At 41.1% G+C, this 27,567-nt stretch overlaps 2 protein-coding genes across 3 annotated transcripts; one reads left to right on the top strand and one right to left on the bottom strand.

Moving 5' to 3' along the window:
• The first annotated feature begins 15,939 nt into the window (after nt 1-15,939).
• LOC136541881 (uncharacterized) lies at nt 15,940-19,359 on the top strand. 2 transcript variants are annotated; one of them, XM_066534049.1, is made up of 9 exons: nt 15,940-16,378; nt 16,481-16,547; nt 17,100-17,128; nt 17,208-17,416; nt 17,545-17,663; nt 18,076-18,174; nt 18,255-18,321; nt 18,724-18,877; nt 18,967-19,359. In XM_066534049.1, exons 1-9 carry the CDS (start codon nt 16,199-16,201, stop codon nt 19,120-19,122), a joined length of 1,080 nt encoding a protein of 359 aa, XP_066390146.1. In that variant the 5' UTR covers nt 15,940-16,198; the 3' UTR covers nt 19,123-19,359. The 2 variants fall into 2 exon arrangements, with proteins under 2 accessions (XP_066390146.1, XP_066390144.1); XM_066534047.1 differs by having other exon boundaries at nt 18,070-18,174.
• A 1,437-nt stretch (nt 19,360-20,796) lies between these two features.
• On the bottom strand, nt 20,797-26,447 carry LOC136541879 (proton pump-interactor BIP103-like). Its single transcript, XM_066534045.1, has 8 exons — nt 26,281-26,447; nt 23,877-24,222; nt 23,467-23,661; nt 23,206-23,385; nt 22,925-23,119; nt 22,110-22,208; nt 21,511-22,023; nt 20,797-21,431 (listed from the first exon to the last, which is right to left on the bottom strand). Exons 2-8 carry the CDS (start codon nt 24,216-24,218, stop codon nt 21,093-21,095), a joined length of 1,863 nt encoding a protein of 620 aa, XP_066390142.1. The 5' UTR covers nt 24,219-24,222; nt 26,281-26,447; the 3' UTR covers nt 20,797-21,092.
• Nucleotides 26,448-27,567: the final 1,120 nt, after the last annotated feature.

Here is a 27,567-nt window from a genome sequence, read left to right as displayed (position 1 = left end):
CGTCACTGGCGATGACCGAACACCGAGGAGTCCCCGGTGTAGGCGGCGATGTCCAAGTACCGAGGAGTCCCTGGCAAAGCTGGCGATGTTCGAGCACCGAGGAGTCTTCGGCGTAGGCGGTGAGGTCCGAGCATCGAGGAGTCCCCAGCATAGGCGGCGAGGTCCGAGCACCGACGTAGCTGACGACGTCCGTGTAGTGAAGTATGCCTACTTAGTCCTCGAGCACGAAGTATCCGTGCGTGGAGGAGTAACTGGCGTAGCTGGTGATGAAGCATGAGCTACAAATAGTCTGGTCAACTGGTTAGCAGCGAAGTGAGCATTGAGTAGAAGCGACCGGCGAATAGTTCAATCAACTAGTCAGCGATGAAGTCCATGAACCAAGCAGTCCGACTAGTTGATCGATGGAGAAGTCCGAGCACTAGGTGGTCGATCACCTGGATGATGATCCTGCAATACAAACATGTAGAACGGGTAGTACATGATGTAAAAATAAATGAACTCTAGAGAAAAATCAGCAATGGTGATGAAACAGCGTATGCAGTTCAGCGATCAGTTGGCGCGAAGATATATTAATATTTAATATAAACCGCTCGAATAGTTAGTGTGTAGCTGAGTCTCCAGCCCTAGCTAGCCTATTAACCATAACGCGGAGCGCGGAGCTCGTGCACGTGTAGGAAGAACAGGCGTGACCAAGGAGCCGCTGCCGACCACCCATAACGCAGAGCGTGGAGCCCGTAGCACATGTAGGGAGGAGCCGGAGACAGGGCTATCTCTAGAGGCATCCGAGCATCAACATGACTGTTCGAGGGTTCGAAAAATTGTTTGGAGAGCAAATATGGAGAAAACAGCTCGGAGAGACATTATGGCGATATACGAAGATTGGAGAATATTTAAAAAATATTAAAGCGTGACTTAGCTTTGGACAGAGCGTCTGGTCGGTGCCATATGGCGTTGTCTAGTTGGCGTTGATGAAGTTGAGCTTAGATCGGGATGGTCGTGGTGTAATCGGCGAGACGTAATATTCAAGTAGATGAACGGAGTTCGGACGGCTGGGTGTCTGGGCGGCTCACTTCGTGTTGGAGTCAGTTCACAAGCAGTAGACGCGTACATGCAAATCACATCCTAATAGCTTGCGTGGCTTGCATCGTCCTCTATCTACTTGAGGCCAACGCACGCGTGCATGTGCCATCGTGGTGGCTGATGTTGAGTAATCCAGATGCATTTGAGGGCACCCAGTAGTACGCCTGACACCCACCGCCAGAAACACCGATTCAATCTTGCCAGGCATTGGGCCGCTAGTAGCCGATTGGTTCGGTTGCCACAAAGATAGCAGCGCTTAGAGTTGGTGACACGTGCTGCTTGGAGATGCACCGTGGTTGTCGAAGGATGTCGACACGATCAGCCAAGTCGTCGCGAAGGATGTTGATCTTGAGGCACGCCATCTGGTTCACCAGGGGATCAAGTGCACACCCCCTACTTGGTGCACCAACTGTCGATAGAATATCGTCAGCAGTCCACCGAGAGGTATCCCACGATGGTAGATTTGTCGGTGGGGGTGCGCGTGATCAGGAACCGGATGGTGACACAAGGCGCAGAGACAGCGATTTAGACAGGTTCAGGCCATCTGATCGACGTAATACCCTACGTCCTATGTCTTTGGTGTATTGTATTGAGATGTAGTAGATAGATCTGTCCACTAGGGGACCCCTGCCTCTCCTTATATACTCTGGAGGGGCAGGGTTACAAGGAAAGTAGCCTATTTGGTACTATATAATATCTTGCGGTGCACGCCGAGCAGCGCCATGCACGCATTGATCTTGTCGGTTGGGCCACCTCCGATAGTGTGGCCCATATCTTGTCTTGTGGATACCGGGGGCCATACCCCCACAGTTGTGTCTAAAGATGATGTGATCAAACACATATTGTCAATGCCGATATTAAATGGGAGAATGGGAAAGTGGATTCTTGCATTATCAAAATTTGATTTGATGTATGAATCAGCTAAAGTAGTCAAAGGGTAAATGATGGATGATTTTATTACTCAACATCATAAGCCAAGCATCGGCTATATGGAACCTATGCCTTGGACATTATTCTTTGATGGATCATCGTGCAAGCAAGGTGGTGGCATCGGTATTATTATTATTTCACCTCAGGGGCAAGTTTTGAGTTTGCCTTTCAAATCAAACCAATGACCACCAATAATCAAGCAGAGCATGAAGCTATTCTTAAGGGACTTCAACTTCTTCAGAAAGTAAAGGCCGAGTCAATTGACATATTTGGAGATTTATAGTTAGTTATTAATCAGTTGATCAGCCTGTGTGAATGTAAAGATGATATTCTAGAAGGATACCATGATGAATGTTGAAAGTTGCTTAAGAGATTTCCTCTTACTTCTCTTCAGCATATTATGAGAGCACAGAATCAAGAAGCCAATCAGTTAGCTTAGAATGGGTCAGGCTATCGAGTGTTCCAAGAAATCTTAAGTAGTGAGATGTTGGCTAATGATTGGAGAGTTGAAATAACCGATTACCTCAAGAATCTGTCTCAGAAGGTTACCAAAAAATTGAGATATAAATCAGCTAAGTATGTTTTGTTAGATAATCAGTTGTATTACAAAATAGTCGATGGGGTTTTGCTTAAATGTTTAAGTCAAGAGGAAGTAAGAGTATTGATGGGAGAAGTGCATGAAGGAATATACGGTGCTCATCAATCGACTTATAAAATGAAATGAGTTATTCGTAGGTCTAGATATTTTGGGCCAACAATATTAGAAGATTGTTTTGAATATTACAAGGGTTGTCAGGATTGTCAGCGTTTTGGTAATGTTCAGAAATCGCCTGCATCAGCTATGAACCCAATAATTAAGCCATGGCCATTCCGAGGCTGGGGAATTTGTTTGATTAGCTAGATTTTTCCACCTTAAAGTATAGGGCACAAGTTTATATTGGTAGCAACAGATTATTTTAGTAAGTGGATTGAGGCGATTTCTTTGAAAACGGTGACTTCAAAGAATATGGTTGATTTTGTCAGGGAGCATATTGTTTATCGTTTTAGGATTCCTCAAACCATTACTACTGATCAAGGGATAATGTTCACATCAGAGGAATTTAGAGATTTTACTGCCAGTATGGGAATTAAATTACTAAATTCTTCTCCTTATTATGCTCAAGCTAATGGCCAGGCAGATGCATCCAATCAAATTTTAATTAAGTTGATTAAGAAGAAAATTGAATAGCAACCAAGGAAGTGGCACTTGACACTTAATGAAGCATTATGGGTATATAGGATGGCTTGGCATGGATCGATTAAATCATCACCTTATGAGTTAGTATATGGGCATAATGCAGTTCTTCCTTAGGAGATTCAGACTGGATCATGACGTGTTACATTATAGAATGATTTGATAGCCAAAGTCTATAAAAACCTTATGATGGATGATTTGGAGGACTTAAGTTATCATCGGCTGCGTGCTCTTGAAAATATTGAGGCCAATAAATTAAGGGATGCAAGGCATTATAATAAAAAGGTCAAGAACAAACAGTTTTACAAAGGAGAGTTAGTTTGGAAAGTAAGATTGCCGATTGGGTCTAAAGACAGCAGGTTTGGCAAATGGTCGCCTAATTGGGAAGGTCCTTATTGGATTAAACGTTGTGCGGCTGACAATGCTTATATTTTGGAAACACTAGAAGGAGAAGAGGAGTTTGATAGAGCAATCAATGGAAAATTCTTAAAGAAGTATTATCCTAACGTTTGAATTAATACTTGATAGCCGATTTGTTTAGTCGTCGGCTCTAATAGCCGGTACCAGGAGGGGATCGCCTTTAGTTCAAAAAGGAAAATTAAATCAAAGGGGTAAAAGCCGATATGATATGTATCGCCTATAGAGCAAAAAAACACACAAAGACAATCACGATTTATATTTTAGCAGATTCAGAAATGCATTCATAAAGAGAAGCAGAAATTTTATTCATTGATAGTTTGTTCCTAGTACAAACTAATCAAAAACTTTATTAATCACATCCTGGGCGGATGTAATGTCCATGATGGCCGCAGCAGCATCATCAACCATCGGGAAGCCTAGTTCCATGGTGCGGAGCTCGTGCTCGGTCTGGACCTACGCCGCGGCTAGGGCCACGGCCGATGTAGCTACGCTCGCCGCTAGTTGGAGGTTTTTCAACTGTACCCTCAGGGCTGGCAATCATAGAAATAAAGAAACTATCAAGAAAAAGGTAGAGAAAATAAGAGTGAGGGTTTTCTTGGAACTAAGCTTACCTACCACCATGGCGTTGGACTCGACCAACCTCGCCCGAGGGGCGTTAGTTTCCTCCTCTACGGTGAGGAGAGTGGCCTAGGAGGCCTTGAGACAAATTTCTAGCTGACCATTTTCCCAAGTTGCCTCAGAATAACGGTCCTTGGTAGCCCTCCACTCCTAGAGGAAGCGTTGGGCGTCATCACCAGTATACGAGTCGGAGGATTCCAATGATGAGTCTGGCGTGGGGGCAGCAGCAGACTCAGCATTGGAGGGCTCACCAGCCCTGGGAGGAGGAGGAAGGAGTCTATTATTCAACACAAATCTATGGATAAGTTAGATGATGATTCATTGCCATGAGCAAAGGGCGTTTGGTATTACCTCATGCGGTGGAGGTGCTGGTTCGTTGGCATCTCCTCCTCTGGGATCTCATTTGTTGCACGCTTGCCGCGGTTATCTTCGCCAGCCATGGGTGCTGGTTTAGATCTTGAGAGGAGGAGAAGAGGAAACTACTATAGGGTTCTTGAAGGTAGAAGGACACGAGAGAAAGAGAACAGTTGAAATGTCTTAATGGCTAGAGGGGGTGAATAGCCTATAAAAATTTCTACAACAACACTTAGCAAACCGGTTAGACAAATATGAGGTGAAGCGAGTGTTTCACTAGCCTACTAAAAATACAAGCCACCTAGCACAATTTTAGTTTATACAGTCTCTATCCACACAATGGCTATGTCACTACACTAAGTTAGTGTGCTCTCAAAGGCTAACTAAAGAGTCACACTAACCAAACTAACAAGCTCTCATGACTAGCTACACTAAAGAGCTTGATAACTAGTTTGCGGTAATGTAAAGAGAGAAAGGAAGATGGTTATACCGTTGAGTCGAGGAATGAACCAATCAATCACAAGAATGAATACCAATAAAGACCAATCACCTTAGAATCAAATGATGACACAATGATCTTTTGCTGAGGTTCACTTGCTTGCCGGCAAGCTAGTCCTCATTGTGGTGATTCACTCACTTAGAGGTTCACGTGCTAATTGGCATCACATGCCAAACCCTCAATAGGGTGCCGCACAACCAATACAAGATGAGGATCACACAAGCCACGAGTAATTTACTAGAGTACCTTTTGGCTCTCCACCGGGGATAGGTCAAGAACCCCTCACAATCACCATGATCAGAGCCATAGACAATCACCAACCTCCGCTCGATGATCCTCACTGCTCCAAGCTATCTATGTGGCGGCAACCACCAAGAGTAACAAGAGAATCCTACAGCGAAACACAAACACCAAGTGCCTCTAGATGCAAACACTCAAGCAATGCACTTGGATTCTCTCCCAGTCTCACAAAGATAATGAATCAATGATGGAGATGAGTGGAAGGGCTTTGGCTAAGCTCACAAGGTTGCTATATCAATGCAAATGGCCAAGAGTGAGAGCTTGAGCCAGCCATGGGGCTTAAATAGAAGCCCCCACGAAATAGAGTCGTTAGCTCCTCAATCCACTGAAAATCAAGGCGACCAGACGTACCAGTCGGTTTGACCGAACGTAGGACCCCAACGTCCGATCCTTAGATTTTTGCCATGTGTCCCCTGCTTCAAATGTGGATTGCCCAATCTCAATGGTCATTAGTACACTTAAGTTGTGACCGGACGCTCTATAGTGTAGGACTAGACATTGGACCCCAGCATTCGATCAATTCTAGTAAGGTTCCAGTCGCAACCGGATGCGTCAGTTCGATCATGATCAGACGCAGGAGGGGTAGCATCTAGTCGATTCTAGAGAACTCCCAGAGCTGCTCAACTATGATGCAATGCGTCCGGTCAGTCACGATCGGACGCAGCAACAGCGCCTGGTCCATCTCCTCTTCTCTATGCCACCACATCAGCGGGACCGGATGCACCCACTCCGTGTCTGGTCACAAAGTGACCCAATGTCTAGTCGAAGACCAACGCCAATGTCTTCACTGCTTCCACTGACCGGACCCATCGGTCCAATTGAGGCTAGCGTCCGGTCCACTCTGTGAAACCTTGTCTTTTCTATACACTCCACCGGTAAAGTTTTGAACCCTTGCTCCCAAGTGCTAAACACAATGTGTATCACCTCTATGCATGTGTGTTAGCATATTTTCAAAAACATTTTTAAGGGTGTTAGCACTCTACTAAATCCTAAATGCATGTGCAATGTGTTAGAGCATCTAGTGGCACTTTGATAACCGCATTTCAATACGAGTTTCACCCCTCTTAATAGTATGGCTATCGATCATAAATGTGATCACACTCGCTAAGTGTCTTGATCACTAAACCAAAAAGCTCCTATCAATTTCACCTTTGCCATGAGCTTTTTGTTTTTCTCTTACTTCTTTTCTAAGTCCAAGCACTTGATCATCACCATGGCATCACCATCATCAAGTCATGATCTTCATTTGCTTCACCACTTGGAGTAGTGCGACCTATCTCATAAACACTTTGATAAACTAGGTTAGCACTTAGAGTTTCATCAATTCACCAAAACTAAACTAGAGCTTTAAATAGTTGTGGGTGTAGATGTGTATGAGGTCGAAGCCCTTGATTGGTATTTATAGCCACGAAGGCGAGATGGTAGATATCTTAGGACGTGTGAAAGCAACCCCAATTGATGGAAGGGGAAACACCACTTCACTAGTACCGAGGGGAACACAGCATTGATGACTGAGAAGTAATTTGAAGGGTTTTGTGATAAAAGCCATTTTTAGATTTAGTTAAGTCAGAGTAAAGTCAGAAATTGGAAATTGGCTAATTCAAACCGACTCTTATAGCTGAACCAAAAAGTACAGTTGTCATCAGATTTATGTGCCACAGATACTAGAATGTAAATTGCAAGTCAAAAGCATCATGAATTGCTTGTAGTGCTTGCAGTAGAATAGCATTAACTTCTATAATTTGTTGTTTATCTTGTTCGGCTGATCCGGGAATGCTCTCAAGACTTCTGCGAATGGCTTTGCCTTCTTTGACCATGGTTAGCATTTCTTACTTCTTCTGTTTGATAGCATTAGGGATCTGAGTCAAGTTGGACTCATGACGTTCGATGGTGGCTTTCACACTTTCTAGTTCTTTTTCAAGCTCAGCACGCCTAACTCTCAGCTAATTTTGTTCTGGTTCAATTTTGGAAGAAGAATTCTTCAAATTGTCAATCAGCTGTGCTAATTCTTTGGCTTCTTGTTTGTCAGAATTCTTTTTTGCCATAAAAGCTTCACGGTCAATCAGATTTTTTGAGCCTTTTTCACCTTGGGAACTTGGTCTTCGATATTGTATATAGGTATCAAGGCCTCAACAAGATTTGGGGTCAAATATCTTTGATGGCCAAGAAGATTCTTCACATTGGGTCTGCATCCTAGACCAAATTGGCTATATTTTCCTTGAGCATTAGTAGCATGTCTTTTAGCCAATTTTTGGTCTCATCTGATAAAGTTTCTTGGGAAAAAATGGCTGATGAGCTAATCTCACTTTCATCTATGTATTCTTCAAAATTGAAGGAGTAGCTCAGAGCTAGAGAATTAAGTGCCTACATGTGAACAAAAGAAATCTTATTAGAAATGGAAAATGGGTTGACAATGAGATGAATGGTGAGGGGAATACAATACCTTTTCTAGAGGAGACAGGCTAAGGAGAAGGAACAGTCAATGATGTGCCAAAATCTTTTTCAACATTTGGTTGATTTGGCTCTGAACTTTTGATGCTAGTGTCTGCAGGCATCAAGAAGTTTTTTGGTTTATATTTGTTATAGAAGGACAAGAATGAGCATATGAATTTTTTACCATCGACTGTTTGTTGAGTTGGAGAATCAATGGGTTGAGTATCAGCATCAATAGGATCATCTTCAATTGTTGGGTTGTTAGACCTTTGCTCTTGTGCAGATGTTTTCTCAGGTGGTGTCTGATAAAGGAGACTGATCAGAGAAGAGTGAGGATTACATAAAATTAAAAGGCTTGAGGAGATACCTTGGTAGCATCAGTAGGTGAAGTAGAGAGGTTCTCATCTTCTGCTATTTTGGGTCTATCAGAAGCATCGGTCATTTCAATTGTAATCAGCTCCTTAGGGGGATTAGCCGATGAGAGGTTGGTAGACGCCGATTCAAATGCCTAGGACAACAATTCAGCACCCAAGGCAGATTGAGATGCAATAGTTGATGGCTGCAACAAATGGATTGAATTAAAAGTTGGATATCATTTTAAGAGGGAAGATAAGTTAAGTTACCTAAGCAATTGATGATTTTGTTCTACGAAGTCTCTTCCTAGTGGTGGTTTTCTAAGTTACACCTTGGGTTGCCTTGCGTTTTGAAAACTTATATGTGAGTATTGTTGGGGCAGCTAGGGTTTTCATCAACTTTTTCAGACTAGGTGCAATTGATCCCATTCTTGAGGTTGGACATGGTGGATAATATTCTATAGGATGCCCTTTACTATCCACGTTTGACGGATCAAATTCGGTATCCTGCAAAAGAATTTGTTAGATGAATTGATAGAAGAACTTGTTAGATAATCCTTTCGAAAGAAAAGAAGTAAATTACCTCACTATTAGAAGCAAATTCTTCATCCAGGGCTAAACAATTAGGATGAATTGGACTGCAAAAGAGGTGAGAGTGCCATTCTTGCCACCAGGAATCAAACAAATTTGAGGAGAAGGTAGGTCTTGTCCATTCATGCAAGCAAAGAGAAGGAAGATCTGATTTTAGTTGAAAAACTCTAGCACCTTCCATCATCTCACTAATACCGTCTCTTGGCTTTAGAGTGTTCCTAAAGAATAGTCGAGTAGGTAGTTGACCAAGGCTGAATTGGCGGGCCACAAAAGAAGGATTATAGAATTCATAAGTTGGGAGGTTATCTGGTAGAAAAGAACTAGTAGCCATTTTGCCATGACCATGGCGAAATTCGGCTAGAAGTACATAGGATTTGATAATACAACTAAAAATTATAGTAGTTGTTTCATCTGAGCAACCTGATTTAAATTGAAATTTGACTAGCAGAACTAGTTCATTGTCTTCATCTTCATCATAAGGTAGCCAAGTCAAGATGTTTCCATCAAACCCTTTGATAAATTTCTTGAAAAGATGGCCTATATCAACAACAATTGTTATGGCTGATTCAGCTTCACCATAATTCATACACTGTCGAGTTCTTGAAAAGGTGGCCTATATCCACAATATAGTTTAGAATATAGCTTGCCCATCTTGTGTAGTATGATATTTTGGCTAATTTCTTGGACCCAGCACTTAAGAAATCATAGGGTTGCATTGATCCTGTTATTCTAAGGCCAGTCAACATGTAAATATCAGCTAAAGTGATGGTCATTGGACCGTGACCAAAAAGAAGCATTCAAAGTGTTAGACCAAAAGTAAGATGTAGAAATCAGAAGTGAGTCATTTCTCTCCATTCCAGATAGTGAGAGTGTCAGGCATTGATTCAAGTCATAAATTTCCCAATCTCCAGCCTTTTTCTCTGATACCCTATGAAACCAATCCCTCCATCCCTTAGGTATTTTGGACTAGTTTCCAAAGGGAGTTTTGGTGTTCCAAAAAGACAAATCTACTACAGATTGTTTGAAGGGGATTCAGTTGGTTTCTTGATTGATTAAATCAGATGGATCAGGGTCACCCATGGGTCTAAGGTAATAGGCATTAGGAACAACAGCTGATAAAATCAAAATTTTGTTCCTCATTTTCTAGAAGCCAGTTGGGATGAATTTAAGAAAAAGGAAAATACAGAGTAGTGGCTAACACTTGAAAGCCAGAAGTTTGAAGACATACCTCAGGAATGTGGTCGCTGGTTGCCATTGTAGCCAAAATGGATCTGAATCTAAGGAAGGTTACTTGAATGACAATTTAGTAGAACAGGGGATTTACTAGAGTTAAGGCTTTGGTGGTGGCAGCTTTGACTGTTGAAGTTTGCTTGAGAAAGAAGGGGAAAGTAAGCAGACCGAGCGAGCTAAAAATAATATTGTTGGGGTATTATATAGAATTTGGCTTGAGAGATCAGGAGCCATGCGTTTATTTTGGAATGAGCAGTTGCAACACGGTGAATAGATGAATAGGAATCTTGGAATAAAATTATGTTTTATTCCAAAATTGGGTGGCATATGTTTACACCAAAATTTGGGAAGAAGAACATGGGAACTCGAAGCTTCCAGGATTGTGTCATCAAGGAATCGATTAGATGTGAATCAGTATCAGCTAATTTAGATGTGATGTCAGAATCAGTTGTTTTATGGATGATGTCATCAGACATCGTTAATGGGCTATACTTGAGTGGCGCCAGGAAGATGTGTCGGACTCTACAAATAAGGAAAATTAGGGTCTAGGTTATTATTAAGTTAGAAAGTTTTCTTTTATTCCAAGAATTGTAATGAGTCATATTTGAGTAGGATTCATGTTTAGGTTCTGGGTATAAATATTAGACCCTGGTTATTGTAAAAAAAGAAAGAAAACTCCATCAATACAATCTTTCTAGCTTTTGCCATCACATTAAGAGTAGGAGTACTGTAGATCTTGGCGAGTTCTTCAGCAAACAGGACTGCATCGACTGATCGACCTCCAGCTTGCTTATGAGTACCGTCATAACTTGTATTGTGCTTGTAAAGCTGCATCAGCTGATTGATCTTTTACGAGCCATAATATAAGTTAGTTATCGATTTGTATCGTAATTTGTAAGACTGCATCAGCTGATTGATCTCTTACGAATCATAATATAGATCAAAGTTATCGATCTTGTGTTAAATAACTTGTTGTTTAATACAATATCACCAGTTATCGAATCCGCTAAGATTAGTAAGATTTTCCTTGTTGTTTTTGGTTGATTCGCCAGTTATCGATCTTGTTATAATTAATGTTTTTTAATTATAACAAATCACCTGATTGAGATAGAGATAGATCGGCATCATATCATCTTAACCGGTCGTTTTCTAGTCTAGTCACGCTTTAAATCTTATGATTGATGGCTTATTCTGCTAGATCGGCTGTTCTATCCCTATTCCAATCAAACATAGTATGCATCCAAAGATATGTTTTAATCTTGAATAAACTCACTCGTTAATGAGATCTAATCTAATGACACTACCATAGCTGCATCGATCCGGTTAAACCTCACTGGTAAGATTTTAGATCAGAAATTATCGATTAGTGGTCTTGTTCATGATCAAGATATGTACTCTGTTTATTTGCTATGACTGCATCGCTGTTTTAGCCAATTTGCCTATACTCTCATGTATATAGCATGTTTTCATGAATCACTTAACATATAGATTCTTTGGCTTTAGTTTGTCATCATTATCACAGCTGCATCGATCCAATCGAACTTCACTATTGACGATAATAGATTAGATTCAAACTGTTTGTAGATTCATTTATATTAGACAGTCGAGTTGTTCGCATGTTATACTTTTTTTATCAAACTTATCGACTCGACGCTTTATATCGATCATGTTCCATTTAGCCGATGATGTTTTCTCATATCATTTTATTACCGGATATCGACTATTTAGTCGATAGCCTTATTGAATCGGCTATCTAGCTATACAGTTGGAACTGTTTGGTGCAACACCGACATATTCCACCTTAAATTACTTATAAGATTTTCTCTTCTTATCAATTGTAGGTTAAATTGACTGGCACATCATTGGGTTTTAGAATCAGTTGGTTCTATGTTGAAGCCAAGTAGATCTCTGGTCTCATTCCGCTCAGATCTTCTGGCTTGTTTTATGTTGATCACATCGCCATATTTTTGTGTCAACAGGTGCTTTAAGTTTTAATTCCCATTAAATTAAGTAGATTATGTAAACTCGTAGAAGAGTTAATGGTTACTTTATTAGCTTGAAGACTAATATGAAGTTCTTAGTTGTAATTTTTACTTGCAGTAATATATGTTAATCTTGCATGGAATGAATTAGATTTATATGTTTTACATATAAACAATTGCCTATTTCCTATCTAAATAAATTTTGCATTAATTTTATCCTCAAAGAAGCCTCAATTAACCATGAAGGTTATATAGTTCTTTGTGCACTACTACCATGTAGGTAGAAAGAAAACTGAATTTCTATAAGCATACGAACAATTGGACTATACTAGCATATTAACTAATTTTAGAAGGATAAATTTAGTCAAGAAATAGTATAATCCATAAACTAAGTATTTAATACTTCAACCCAGAAACTAGAAGTAAAAGTCCTACCCTGAATATGTTGTTGTACACTGAATAGTGCACTTGATATGTGAATTTCATGCCAGAACCAATGAATACCAGAAGTATGATTGGATTCTATGGAACATTAGAAATGATTATTCATAGATGATGCATGTAGCATATTATTACTTGAAGTAACTATGGCATGAAAAGGGGAGGAATTTTAGGTAAAGGCATAAGAAAATATGGGTAATATATATTTAATAGGCATAGCCTTCCTAAATCTATCTTTAAGTGCATGTATCAGGACTTGAAGTCCTAACCATGTCCTTTCTGGCCGAGTTAACTTTCTATATATTGCACTAATTGCAAACAAGCTTGTAGCTTTGTATTTTGTTATTATCTATTACGTTGGATTGAATACCAACATTTCACATTACACATGAATGTGTATCACTATGTTGTGCTCTCATCAAGCTGCACTATCTCCACTCTTGCATGAATATTAGTCTAGCAGATACATTTGTAGCTAGTAGCTACCTTTGCACTTCCCTCATAATTACAGTGGCTAGCTAGTATGCTATGTCTATATAGTTCTCATTGAACTAAGGAATATTTTGCGTTCATTGCATCGCATGCATAAGCTATAGATTGGTCTAGGACCAAATAACCGAAGATCAGGGGGAGTTGGTTAATCTAAAAGGACCAATATAAAATTAGCTAAATGGAGAAGTGACCTGCTTGAATGGACTGAATTATAGTAGAAATTGAGTTAATAGATAAAACACTTAATGATGATTTGGGATTTATATGAAGAAATGGCATTTTGTTAGAAAACTATAGAAGAAATTCCATGTAATTTTGAATGTTACGTATTTTATATATTTGAAGTATATGATCTATTTTTTATGTATGAGTAATTGGATCAATTTTTTTTGACTAAAACAATAAAGAAGCTAGACAATGAAATAATTCTCTAAACTATGATATGTGCAAATCAGGAGGAGAACATCTATGAATTTATAGGAATGATGAACATTCTCTATTGCATTTTATGTATTCTAGCTCACTGCATGTAATGTATAATAACCCCCATATTTAAATATGTGCGTGAATATTTTTTATAAAATTTCATCATAGCATACATGAATGGGCCTATGCTTGTAGTCAGAGATACATAAATTTGAATTATTTTAAGCCCATGATAGGGGATATATTTTGAAGTATGCTATTAAAGATCTAATATTGGCATTAGGGGGAGAAAAAGCCTATGTTGAATGCCAAATATTATTTCCATAGAAGAAAATGATCTTAAAAGAAAAATATTCCTTGAAGCTTGAAGCAGGAATAGTATCACACACTAAATCAAATAATAGTTTGACTAATGCTCTTTTGAAGCATGAAGCGAAGCATATGCCAGATATTTTTTTAAATTTGAGGAGTAACTTGAAGTTACAAACCAGAAGTTGTGTTTACTAATAGTAAACTAAATGTTGTATACTATCAAGCTAAAATCTACGGGGATGTCTGTGGGTTCTAGTTTAGTATATACTTGTTAAATAAAATATGAACAAACTTATCCATTCTCATGAAGAGAACACCTCATAAAGAAGGTTAAGCACCTCATGAAAAGGGTCATCATGAAGATGAAAACCAACACACTATGAGCGCACATCATTAGTGTTGGATATACAGAACAATAAATCATCTCATGTTTGGGAAATGACAAAGAGATAGAATAATCTCACAATATGAAAATATTGGGAGAATAATAGTTGTCGATAACACTACCTCTATAATTGCAAATGTTTCTCTTATAAGAACCCGAATCTAGAAAATAAAGTCCATGGCAAAGTCTCTTGTAGCGATTATATCGGGTCAATGAATAAAGCAATTGAGGTTGAATCTCCTACTAAAAAGAAATAAATATTCTCCTATATCTCTGGCAAACGAAATGAATGAATATGAAATATGCAGTTGGTAAGTGGATTATAAAAATACATATATTTGCTGAAGAATAGAAATCGCAACATATGAAAATTAAATCTCATACTAAGTATTAAGAAGTCTAAGGTAAAATATATTCATGAATTAGTATTGAAGTATCAAGAAGAGCATGTACTAGAAGGAATAGTCATCGAATGACTTAGTAGTGAATAACACTATCTCATTGTGTATATCACATAATAATCTCTCATGTAGTAGAGAATATATCTCATAGAAGAGAAATATTATTCACCAAAAATGAAAACATCCTTGAAGGAATTAATCTATGAAGGATTTATCAGTCGATTCTTAAATAAACTCCAGTAATCCCTGAAGTGAATATAGACACGAGAGAAAGAAATGAGAAATTCTAAATACCATGAAGGTGTCATATAAACACTCAGAAAGTGTATATTATAAAGCTGGCAATTAAGTATTGATATCCTCTAAATACCATAGAAGGTATAAGAACATTGATGATTTGGCAAATGGATTATCCCCTAAATGCCAAATACAAGACTGAATTCATTAATTATTGGTATAATCAAAATCCTGAAAATTTATAGAATATATAACTTGAAAATCTACTAATGAGGAATTGTAAGTATTCAAACTCTAGTATAAGTTTGATACACTATCTAGAAGATATTAAATATTATAACTTATTTACTCCATAATTCTTTGAAAGGATTTATTACTCTAAAGGATAAAATTTATTTTGTTTTGCACAACTAATAAGTGGTCATTATACATGAAGCATATTGCTCTTGTTTATACTCATATTATAATTCATAGAAGAATTGTGAGATAATTTTTGAAAGATATAGTATTATGGTACTACATAACATTAATTAAGCATATATTTATGAAAAATGTGATTTGAACAATGAAGTTTAAAGTATGGCTTTATGAGGGGAGCATATTTTATTGAATCTATTTTGAAGGTAAACCACTATAATTACAAAGATCAAGTAGATCATATTTGCTAAAACACTGAAGTTTATGCATAAATCATGAAGATCAATATCTATTCATGAAGAAATATCCTGAAGAATACATAACCAAGAAGGTTAAATGTTGTACTCTTTTTTCCTATGTGAATTTTTACTTGAAGATTTCTCATACAAGATTTTTAATAAGACAACATGTGCAATACAATTAATGAATGTGTTGTACTCTTTTATCCGAGAACCGTTTTTCCACTGGATTTTCGGATGGAGTTTTTAACGAGACACGTGCATATCATGGTAATCGTCCAAAGGGGAGTGTTGTAAAACATACGGATTCAATCCTAGAAGGAAAGGAGAAGGAGGAATCATAATCCTAGTCCATTTTGTATGTGGCCTCTTACCAAACTCTTAGACCTTGACAGGACTATATATACGTGAGAGTTCTACGATGTAATTACCAATATTAAGAAAAATAAAGAATAGTTTTCCTATCCTTGTGTCTATGTATATTTTTCATATACTGTATTGATCGTGAAAAATGAAGAGGAGAAGACCCTAACCGCTGGTAACATGTTTTATAACGAAATCTAGAATGTGCTCATTGTGGGGAAACAAAGATCCAATGTTTTGTGCTAGTGATGAGCCTTTTGCCAATTCCCTATGCGGTGCGCCCGGCCGCCGCCAAAACCAAGCGCACCTGCTCTCTCTCAGCTCTCCGGCCGCCGCTGCTCTCCGCCCGCATTCGTTGACGTGGACCGGGTCGTGGTCCAAGTAATGAAGTAGAGCCCTGAGAACACCCTACCCGCCCGTCACAGCTTCCCGTGGACCGAGTCCACGGCACACCGGCAGCCATGGACCGCGAGGCGCTCCGCATGATGTGCTCGACGCAGTTCTGGCGGATGGCCGTCCTCTGGGCCCTCTCCCTCCTCCACTCCTACCTCCTCGTGTTCCTCCGCGGCCGGGCGGCCGCCCCTCGCCGCCGGCAGCCCCGGCCCGCCGAAGGCCGCTGTCCCATCTGCGTCGTCACCGGGGTATGTATATACCCGCCCTCTCGCATCTCACGCGTGCCCGTCTGCCCCTCTCTCTCTCTTTCTTCCTCCGCATGATAACGTCTCCCGTTGTGGCGCTTGCAGGCGACGTCGGGGCTGGGCAGGGCGGCGGCGGCGGCGCTCGCGCGGGAGGGCTACCACGTCGTGCTTGGTGAGTCAGTCGCGTCTCTCTTCTTGTTCTTATTCTTGCCTTGGCATTCCGTCGAGCAGGTGTGGTGCTTCTCTTTAGTTTATCATTTAAAAAAAAAAATAGAAACTGTTCTACTCCGAGCTTTCAGAGCGCCAGGTTGCCCTCCTTTCTTCTAGCCATGGCCTTCGATAAATCTGCCAAACTACCTGCAACGGTTTTAGCGTCTTAGTAGCCATGGCCTTCGATGAATCTGCCAAACTACCTGCAAACGGTTTTAGTGTCTTAGTATTCATTGCTCATTGCTTGCTTACACACGGGATTCAGCTCGCCCCCTGTTGCTCTGGATTTCGTTCCAATTTCATTCGTTTGTATCCTTGCCATAGTCATTAGAGTAGAAATTCGCCCTTTTCTTCTTCATGGGTTTACCCATCCATGTCAACTGCCAATGCGTAGTATCATTTATTCCTATTTTTCATGCGCTCAAGACTTGATATTAATGTTCAATGAGCCAATAGCTTTCTACTGATTTAGTTACTGAACCCGAATGCACTTCTATTTTTTTTTCTGTGTCAGCTGGACGTTCCACGCAGTTCTTACACGAGGTATTATGTAGAGATCTTTCACTAGATGTTGTTATGCTACTGTTTACTCTTGTCGTCGTTGTCACACCCTGTGAAGCAGACTGTTCAAGAAATTCAGAGGGAACAGCCAGATGCCTATCTCAAAGAGTTTCAGGTCGACTTGGCATCCTTCAAGTCAATTAAGAAGTTTGGAAGTTCTCTCAAGCAATGGGTTCAGGAGAAAAATTTGGAGCCTTCTATTCAGCTTTTGGTAAATAATGCTGGAATATTAGCGAGGTCACATCGAATTACTGAGGATGGCCTTGATGAGTACGTGCTTCACTTGATAGTGTCCCAGCAAAAGAAAATCATTGCGTCATCAAATGATGTTGTTTGTCAGCATTAAATTTTTGTCTTTCTGCTAATTGTTTATTGCCCTTACTGCATGCAAATTTCAGGATGATACAGACAAACTACATTGGTCCATTTTTGCTGACCAACATTCTTTTACCATTGCTGAAGAACAGCTCGGTACCTTCTCGAGTGGTTAATCTAACTTCTTTCACACACAGGTGTGGTAAGTGCTGAGTTTAGTTATTTGTTGTTAACAAACTTCACGAACTATTTGTACCTAAGTTGAACAACTGAAGCATGTGGCATTAACAAAAGATATCCATGTTATATGAATCTTAATATTTTGTTTCATTTTATCCGTTTCCCCTGTTATTATGCTAGTGTTTCCTGAATACGGTTGTGTCATGGTTCAATCCTTTGCTACCCACATAATTGGCTCTCTTGTTTCTAAGTTGATATATACTACCATCTGCGCACCATGTCATCTTCTATTGCAGTAACCTATAAATTTTCCTCAATAAAATTGGAATCCTTAGGTTGCATGGTCATGCACTACCATTATACTAGTCTCCCTTCCTATCACTCTAAGGCACATAGTTTGATAAAATATGCAATTTTTGCATATCTAGTGTCAGGTATTGATGTATGCGAGGATGCATTGAGAGGGATGAAATTTGGCCGGTGCTCAGTAGGGGAAAGTTACCCCTTAGCTTCTACTTATGAGTATACCAAGCGTGAGTTTATTGGCTCAATTTGTTATTATGCTTCATGTAATTCTATTCTAAATTTTTAACTTCTTTTTTTTTTGTCGCAGTTTGTATGCTGATGTTCTCATATGAACTACATCGACAGCTTCACATGTCATCTGGCGTCTCTGTAATGTATGCACCATCTATTATCTGTCATGCATTTCCTTCCATCCTTTTTCCATACTGTGAAACCACAGTCTTGCCTATTGAAGGAATACTGGGGGCCCTTTTCTATGCTGGTCTCTAAATGGACCGTTCTCTAGTTATGCTATGTTTACCAGGATATTTTGTTCTCTAACTATAGAGGAAAACCTTACTAAAACGAATCTGTTTTCAGATGTTACGAAATGATTGGCTTATATTATTGTTCTGATGTTTCTTGCAGAAGGATAGAATAGGAAAGCTCATCACAATGTTTATTACTATCACCAATTAACATAAGCTCTAGCAGTTCACTCATTCATCCACGATTATCAGCTTGTCATTTAACATGATTCCGTTTGCACATATGACTTAAACATTCCTTGTTTGTAGTGCTGCTGATCCTGGTGTTGTGGAAACAAAGATCATGCGAGAGCTTCCTCAATGTCTCTCTTGGTTCGCATTTTTGGCTCTGCGCTCCCTTAAACTCCTGCAGGAACCTGATACAGGTGTTGGTGCTGTCCTTGATGCTGCTTTGGCGCTGCCTGTAAGCTTGCTGTTAGATCCTGCAGAATTTTCATAGTTTTGCAACCAAAATGATGAACCTTGAATTGTATCCGGTCGCTGTTATTTCAGGAAGAATCTGGGAAGTATTTCTTTGGTGGGAAAGGGAAAACGATCAGATCGTCCCGACTGTCCTATGACACCAAAGTAGCCAAGAAGCTGTGGGCAGAATCGTCAGCAGTGTTCAAGGAGCTTCAGCTTAGAGGAGTCGATTTTAGGGATAGTTAATTAAAGAAATATACATACAAATAGACGAGTCTGACACCCTTTTTTTTGTATTGTCCCATTTTGGGTGGCCCTTCCTTTTAGCTTACTGAAATTTTGGTCCTATATACATGAGGCAGACTGGCAGAGCAAGGAAGGTCTTGTTCTGTAGGTGCAGCTGCCTGTTAACTGAAAACCAGCAATTTTATGAGGCATCCTTTTGAAGGTATACAAGCTGGTAATATCACTTCCATTTGTGTCGTTGCCTGCCTCCGATGTGAAAGGAGACATTGAATACGGGGTGAAGCTAAAGCTAGCGTTGAGCAAATGCAGTAAAAAAATGCTATGCAAATGCAGGAGGCAATATTTGAATTCTGGCACGCATATACAGAAAACTAACGCAAATCCAGTTGTCATTCTCGCCCTGCTCGCTTGGCTGATAAGCCATTACTGAAAGTACTGTTAACTGATTTGTTATGAGAAAAAAATATTGTTCGTTGGCTGAAAAAGTATGGCTTATAAGCCAAGCGAACAGGGCGTTGGCTTTCTTCTCTTTCTGAAACAGTTCATTGTTGCGTTGTTGTGAAACACAAGAAAGAGCCGTAGAAGCGGCCTGCCTCTTCTTCCTCTCTGACTCAAACATGTTCTCAATCTGTTCCTGCATCTTCTCTCTTTCAGTTTCAATTCGCCGTGTCAGCCTAGGGTTCGCCTTCTCCTGCAGCTGGGAGCGGCGAAGAGATTCTGCTGGTCCTGTGAAATGCAATGTCGACTAATTCTATGAATGTCTTCATTAAAGAGAAATATTTTGGATTATTGTTTCAGTAAAAACATCAATTGCAATGTTTGCCCATTTTTACGCCAAAAATTTAGTGCTCGGGTGCATCCAACGTAGACAACACAAAAGATCTCGTTACAACAATTTTTTTTTTTTTTGCAACGCAGGGGATAGATAATTAACCATGTCCCACGATGTCCGAACAAATAACAATGTTCATAGATAGAATAGGAATGATGGTTTTACTGCACTGGAGCAAATTGGAGTGCAATAGTGCAAAATTGACTGAAGCCTTTACATTTGTAGTCCAGGATCACTTCTATTCCTGACAAGGTATCGTTCAGCTGCTAGTTCTCAGCTCGTTTCAGCTGATTCTCTCTCACAGAATACTATTGAATCATCCGAAATTATCCAAAATCTGATCATCCAAAATTATCCAAAATCTCACAGAAGACAATGTTGGTAGAATATCTGTATTATGTAGATGCGGCAACTTGTGAGCTCAACCTCAGCTAAATGAACATCTACTCATGGTGTTGGCAAGTTGGGGCCGTTTGTGATGTATATATAGTACAAATACCGAACATCAAGCACTATATATCCATGATTTATCAACTCGCACATGTTTTGCATCTATCAGTTCATCAATAAGGAGTAGCACAACGGGCAGTGTTTTTTTCAGTAGCAAGCTTGAATCTGAACATTCACATTAGTCAAGGCTCCCCGCCTGCTTCTCTTGGGAAATCTCGCCAGGCTGAACAAATCAACGATCTTGGCCTTGCCATCAAACATAGCAATTGAGTCAGGTTCACCTGTTACTGTTGCTGGATCATCTGGGGACTTTGGAAAACAGCACCATCTATAAGTTGCCAAGGGGGAAAATAGAAAAAGAAAACTTACGGATAAATGCATAGAAAGGGCCATTATTTGAGATACCTAAAGCGAAAGGCATTATTCCGGATGTCAATATACGCTTCACTTCAAAAGTACACGGGATATATCAGTCGCAGTATAGAGAGAGAGATCTAGCAAAGTCGCAACCAAAATCAACTGTATCTTTGGCTCCATAGAATATATATAAACTAACATCGAAAGTGAACATGACTTTCCTCCGGTCCTTCACGTCTCAAAAGCAGACCTTGCACTCTTTCTTCTCACCTGCAAAATTGGTCTCCACATCATCGAATGCCCTGGCGGCGAGTGCACGGGCCTCATCCACTCAGTTGCTGGCATTCGCTGGGAGGTAGTACTGGTAGTATCCCAGCACCGCGAGGAGGGCAACTAGCACGGCAGCCACTATGGCAGCTGGGCCAGCCCATGACCAGTAGGACTGTGCCTTCTTCCTCTTCAGGATCGCCTTGGGTGGCGGGGCCTTGCTCCGGCTAACCACATTCCTGTGCCGGGCACTCTCCTTCTGTTCTTTCTTTACCGTGGTGGAAGCTGGGATCACTTCTTGTTCCGCTGGGGCTTCCATGGCTTCATCAGACTTGGCATCCGATTCCGAGGGCTCATCAGTGTCAGCTGCACCAGATTTCTTCTTGGCTTTCTTCTCCTCTTTCTGAAAGAATTAGTTAGTTGTTACATTGTTACAGTATAGACCGCAGGAGGTGAATGAGACAGAGAGAGATGAGCAGTACCTTCAGCTTCTTCTCAGCTTCCTTCTGTGCTCGGGCCGCGGCTTTTGCAGCCTGCTTCTCAGCCTGCCTCTTCTTCCTCTCCAACGCAAGCTTGTTCTTCTCAATTTCCTCCAGCCTCTTGATCTCTTTCAACTTCGCCACATCAGCCTCCGTAGGCTTGGCCTTCTCCTTCGGGGGCTCAGCCTCATAATCATCATCAGCATCAAGAGCAGCTTTTGCCTTGTGCGACTCGACAGGTCCTTTTGAACGAGCTTCAATCTTGGGAGCATCATCTTCCTGGGGAGCAGGCACTTCTTTGGCTTGTTTTGCAGGCAATTTTACAGGCAATTTTACAGGGATGGGCTCTGGCTCTGGAGCTGGCGCCTGTGACTCGATAAATATGGGCTTCTCATCAGGATTCCTCATCCGACCATCTCGACTCAGCTGTCGGCTATTTAGGGAGGCGAGGACTCTCTTCTCATAGTCCTCTCTGAACGCCTTACTTTCACACCATTGGGTCATGAACTTGTCAACCTATTAAACCAACAAATGTTTAGTACAGAAACATGCGGGCATCACATGAGGTTGAGCCATTAATATCAACATATTTAGAAGCATACCTCAGTCTTGTGGAGTTCTTGCAATTCTGTCAGCATATTCCTTGAAGAATAATCCCTAGCTTTGCCTAAAACTGAACGGTTTTGCATGGAGGATGCGTTCTGGATCAAGTGCAAAAGAATATCACTGAATTGCCACATGTAATCATAAGCCAGTGACAGGCTTCCACGGAAGAACAGAAACCATGTCACGCAACCTCAGGTTATGCAACAAGCAATAAGTTAATCCACTCTAGCTTTCAAGGCACTAATGGCCAACAGGAACAAATCCTCATCAGCCTAAAACAGTTCTGATAACATCATACCACTAAATGAACTAGCATTACACATGGAATTCAACTGGTAGTTAAAATGCACATGTGGCTGCTATATAATGCGGTAAGTTTGGTAAGTTTAATACATGAATGGACAGACAGATCATAAATCCATTCAAAAGAAATATCAACAAAAAAAAAGTGGTAGTTGATGAGCAGGGGTGGATAGATGATGCATCATCACATTAACAGTTTATAAAAACAGAACTGTAAAAGGTGTATATACGATAGCGCGTTGCCTTCCAGATTCCAGAATACTTAGCCTAGCAGAAACAAAACAGCAGGCACACTAATCCAACACAGCCATCTCTAGGTGGTAGAGTGAACAAGACACAAAAGCAACAACAGGCACACACAGGTATATCTAAACAAAGAAACAAAAGCTGAAGACAGAAGACAGAAGAAATAGGGTTTCCCTCTTCTTAACCCAAGTATTGAACATAATAATACTAAAAGGAAAGGCATAATTTTTGCGAGGGTAATTTAAAAATATGTTAAACTTACTTTTGCATCGCGCACTGCTCTCAATTCTTGCAACGATTCATACGCCTTGTCCTTTCTGGCAGTTGCTGCATCTAAATCTTCTTGAAGCGATGCAATCTCAGCATCAACAAGTTTTAACTCATCCTCCAGGACCTTAATCTTAGATCTTACTGCCTGTCTTTCCTTCTTTATTCCATCAATGCCCTCCCCGATGATCTGAATGTTCAGACTGCGGTTACCACTTATTTCTCTAAGAAATATATGCAGAAACAAAAAGATGAATTGCAGTAGAACACACTTACTTTGACCTGGTCCTGTATAGCCTCTTTTTCAACCACTGTACCTTGCAGTTTAGCCCTGTTAGCAGCATTAGAGATGACTTTCGATCTGGTTTTTTCAAGGTCCTTAATTTCTTTCACCAGACGCTTCTCCTCAGATAAAGGTATGCTCTCATGTACCATTCGATCATTCAGCATCTTGATCTAGGGGAGCAATGGAAGAATAGCATATAGTTAACTGTTTCTGGAATGGAAGATATGTTAGCAAAAAGGTTCAGGACATACCGTTAGGTCAAGCTCTTCGATAGAAGAGCATAAACCTGCACCCTGTGCCCTCATGGCATTGTTTTCATCACGAAACTTGCCCAAGCTGTTCCGAAGAGGCTCCATCTCCTTTATCTTCTCATTCACAACTTCATTATATTGTTTGTTCTCAGCACTCAATGGCTTCAGCTCTGCAATAATACTGGAGCGCTCTGCCTGCAAAGTGTTTGTAGGTTATAAAATGAGATACATGTCACTTCCTGGGGCTGTTCACTTCCATTAAGAATACATCTTGGCTAATGGCTATCAAAAGAACAAGCATGTTTTGAATCAAGTTACAAAGCATTCAACATCTTGTTGATGAAGAGTGGTGCATCAGTTAGGATTTAGGAAGGCTACTTCAATCCAATGAGGACCTGTAAGAAAAATACCTTCTTGGCTCTTACTGCCTCGATAAGTTTAGAACGAGCTTGGATCTTCTTCTGGAATTCTTTGTCAGCCTGCTCGAGTTTTGCCCTCAGTTTAGGATCCTCAAATGAGCGGATCTTGATGAAGTAGAAGGCATAAGTTTGCTTAGGTTCAGGCCATTCATCCTTCACGTCCTTTGGAGGTGCCAGATCAGCGACATTGGTAATTGTCTCTGAACCAAAAACAGCTGCCTCGCGTTCTTTTGCAGTTGCTTTGCTTTCCTTCTCTTGGAATAGATTCACTTCTCCATCAGATACTTTGACCTCTGCTGGTGCTGCTTCAGTACCAACGACCTCCATTCCCATACCCCTGCAGCAATAGGAAAAAGAAGACCGTCAGTGGAACAGGTTGCAATGAGGCAGAACAAAAAACAAAATCTGAGTAACTTCTTCTCATGGCTTGCAATACATGCAGTTAACTGAATATTTACTGGCAAACTACCCAAGAAGCGTAAATGCATATCAAAATTTGTTTGCTGGCAAACAAACAGTGGTTCAAAGCAAATGCCACAGAGCACCCAAAAACTGGTCGATCCAAAAGGCATGTTAACCAAATCATCATGAAAACCAAACAGATATGTAAACAAAGTAAAAATAAGGAGTGCGGAACAAGGTATGTAGATCACATCATCATCAAAAGAGTAATCCCTAATAGTTGGTACTGGGGGAGGGGGCATTTAATGTAAATATACAAAACACATCCACACCAACTCTGTTTGTCCTACCCAAAGTTGAATCAGGCATTAAACCTCTCCTCCAATCGCCCTCTGACAGGAATTCTACACCAAGCATGACCATACCACTATATCCAAATCTACTTATCTATTTTGTCCAAGGAGTGGGTTCAACTGGACTCGACTGCAGCTGCAACCCCAAATTTAAAAAGCTGGGATGGGGCAACGAAAGGTTAGGTCTTGACATTAAAAGTAGGGTTTCTATTTTGGAAAAATTCTGCCTGCACCATGGAATAATCCCTGAAATCCATATATGGCATCGCTTGTGTCAATGACATGTGGGGGCCTGGACGCACCTGTCATTTACACATGCAGAGAATGTTTGATGGCATAGGTGGAATTCAAGGAACTGATACTTTGCGCTTTACAGTTTTGTAATAGTTCACTTGCCTATTTCTTTCTGTTTCCCAAAGTGGAAAAGTGGTCAGATGCAGTGGGACCAGTGTGCTGCTGCAATTTTGGTGCTGGGTCAAGTTACACCAGCAGGCATTGGAACGGGCAGATAGTTTGAACGAGGCATGCAACTGATAACAGTCACATCTCACACGTTCTCTGGGCAAGGTGGCGAGAGGACGTAAAACTACAGACTTAATCACTGCCACACAAAGCCCACTTTCACTTGCTATTTACCCAGCACACACCAAAATGGGACTGCCTGGCATTAGCCGGTTCTGACTATCTTTTCTTAACATAGGATTTCTCTTATTGTGCAAAAAGATGCACTCAACATCTGATCGAACAGAATAGTGGAAAGAGTTTATGCATCACTGAAACTGAAAGCGACCATTGTGAACTCTGTAAGAGCAAGTATAATAGCAGGCTGTAAGCCGACTAAATGCTAAGGTGGAGGAGAGAGAGGAGAAGCGGGCTGTAAGCTTACAGCCGGCTTGGGCACAAGAACCAAGAAAGTCTGTGAAAGAGACAAGTGGGCCAAATATTATCCGTAAAGAGCTAACTACTATATGAGTGGGCTGAGAGAAGGCTGCAAGGAACCTTACAGCCAGCAAGCCGGCTGTATTATTAGCCTTGCTCTAATATAGTGGTAGAAAATAGATGATCCAGATATGGTAACGAATTTAATTCACTGGACACGGTCCATCGACTGACACACGGTCGGTTCCAATATAACGTGCTAGAGAATCAATCCTATCAGAATACTACACCAGCAGATTCAACACACGAACTGGGCCAAAAGAAACTCCCATCGAAGGAAACATACAAGACCACGGACTAAGACTACTCCCGGAGGCGAGGCGCGGAAAATTCGGCACTGCGATCCGATTCAAAGACCAGCTAACAAACCCCGTCGAATCCAGGCGTGATCCACGAGGCACCGCAGATCACAGCCGCGCTTCCGCCGATCCTCTCAGTCTAGCGCGCAGCCTCAATCCAAGCGGCCGGCCGATCCAGATCTACGAGGCCCGCGCCCTCAATTCCCCCACGACCATTTCAATCTACCCAGAGGCCAGTGGCGGGCGGGCGGCACTGATAAAGGGCAGATCGAAGTTAGCAGGCATAATACGCATACAGTTCTTATTAGATCAGATCCGCATACAAATAGCCAAATAGCTTGAGTTAGGGTTGGGGGTGCTCGGTATCGCACAGCAGGAAGTGAAAAGAAGGGGCGGGCGTACCTGGTGGGTGCTCGTCGCCGGCAAGGATACCTGGGCACCAGGCGTAGGGAGGCAGCGGCTGTCACCCAGACGCCGCCGAGAGGGAGGCAGAGAGAGAGCTCGCGGTGGGGTGAACAGAAGAGAGAAGGCAAGGGGTGAACACGCAACCCTTGTATAAAGGCCGGGTACAAACTGCATCGGGGCCAGTGTTGGATGCAGCAGCCGCCAAAAAAATACCACTTCTATACATGTTTTCTTTCTTTTATAAAAAAAAAAGAGTATAGTACATGGTTTTCTCATGTGCTGCCAAGAATATTAAAGTTACCATTTTAACTTTTTATTATCACTTCCTTTCGTGCTTCTCCTGCTAGCTAGTGTCATTTTTCACTAGAAGGCAAAGTGACCATTTATTGTAATATCGCTTCTTTTTACCAAAATATTGCTAGAAGACAAAGTGAACATTTATTGGAATATCCTCTTAGCATAAGTCCACCGTGTCATATCCTATGTCATCCAACCGAATCAACCCTATTATCTCTTCCATCTTCCTTAAATTCCTAGCGCCAATCGCAAGCGACGGGGTCGAGCGAGCGTAGGCATAGATCATGGTTGTTGCGTCAAAACGTGCCAGTGAGCATGTGTCTCCACACGGGCGACTGTGCATCGGCGCCACAAGGCCAAGGAGCATCCGTCTACACTGCATGTCTAAGAAAAAGCTCTTGCACGTCGAATCTACACAATTGTTAGTGGTATGTGTATCCATATAGAAATTGACCGAGGGTTCATGACACGTGTGCCTTCTCTCGCTAGATGGATCATGTATATGTGATAGCTATGCGCTTGCATGTATATGCCATTATGTACTGGAATCCAAAGGAAATGATGAAAAGTTTACTTCATTCCATTAGAGGGGCAAATGCGACTTTTTCATAACAACTTAACATCTTTAGCTGCATGGAAATGATGAAGGCATGGAAAGGATGAAAAGTTGAAGTAGTGGCATTTAAGGGAATTCATGACTCGTATCAAGTCATATAATATTTAGTGGCATATAGGAATTAACTCTTATTCTAGTCATGTGAGCAGGGGACGAGCCAAATCATACAGGACAAAAAACGCATGCCCACTTCTCTCCCGTTGTAGTCATGAGCTGGGGTGGTAGTGCCATCCACATGGTCGCTCTTGTTACAAGAAGGTACCGTTGCTCCATGCTTGCCTCATTCGGTGGTCGAGCTTAATGCCCACCTAGCACATCGACGGCGACTGTCGACCCCTCCCTCATTCTCTCCCTGCTCAGCGTCGCCTAAA

Source organism: Miscanthus floridulus, chromosome 3 (assembly GCF_019320115.1).
Source record: "Miscanthus floridulus cultivar M001 chromosome 3, ASM1932011v1, whole genome shotgun sequence".
Classification (NCBI taxonomy): Eukaryota; Viridiplantae; Streptophyta; class Magnoliopsida; order Poales; family Poaceae; genus Miscanthus; species Miscanthus floridulus.
Note: the sequence above shows the minus strand (reverse complement) of the source record. Positions and strands in the feature narration are given on the sequence as shown.

Bases quoted from the DNA above. Each gene is read 5' to 3' on its own strand.
- LOC136541879 (XM_066534045.1), bottom strand. From the start codon at position 24,218: ATGGGAATGGAGGTCGTTGGTACTGAAGCAGCACCAGCAGAGGTCAAA. The intron at 23,120-23,205 runs GTAAGTGTGTTC...CTGAACATTCAG, and splicing joins CTATACAGGACCAGGTCAAA to ATCATCGGGGAGGGCATTGA. The intron at 22,024-22,109 runs GTATGCTTCTAA...TTGGTTTAATAG, and splicing joins AAGAACTCCACAAGACTGAG to GTTGACAAGTTCATGACCCA.
- LOC136541881 (XM_066534047.1), top strand. From the start codon at position 16,199: ATGGACCGCGAGGCGCTCCGCATGATGTGCTCGACGCAGTTCTGGCGG. The intron at 17,664-18,069 runs GTAAGTGCTGAG...TTGCATATCTAG, and splicing joins TTCTTTCACACACAGGTGTG to TGTCAGGTATTGATGTATGC. The intron at 18,175-18,254 runs GTGAGTTTATTG...TTTTTGTCGCAG, and splicing joins TACTTATGAGTATACCAAGC to TTTGTATGCTGATGTTCTCA.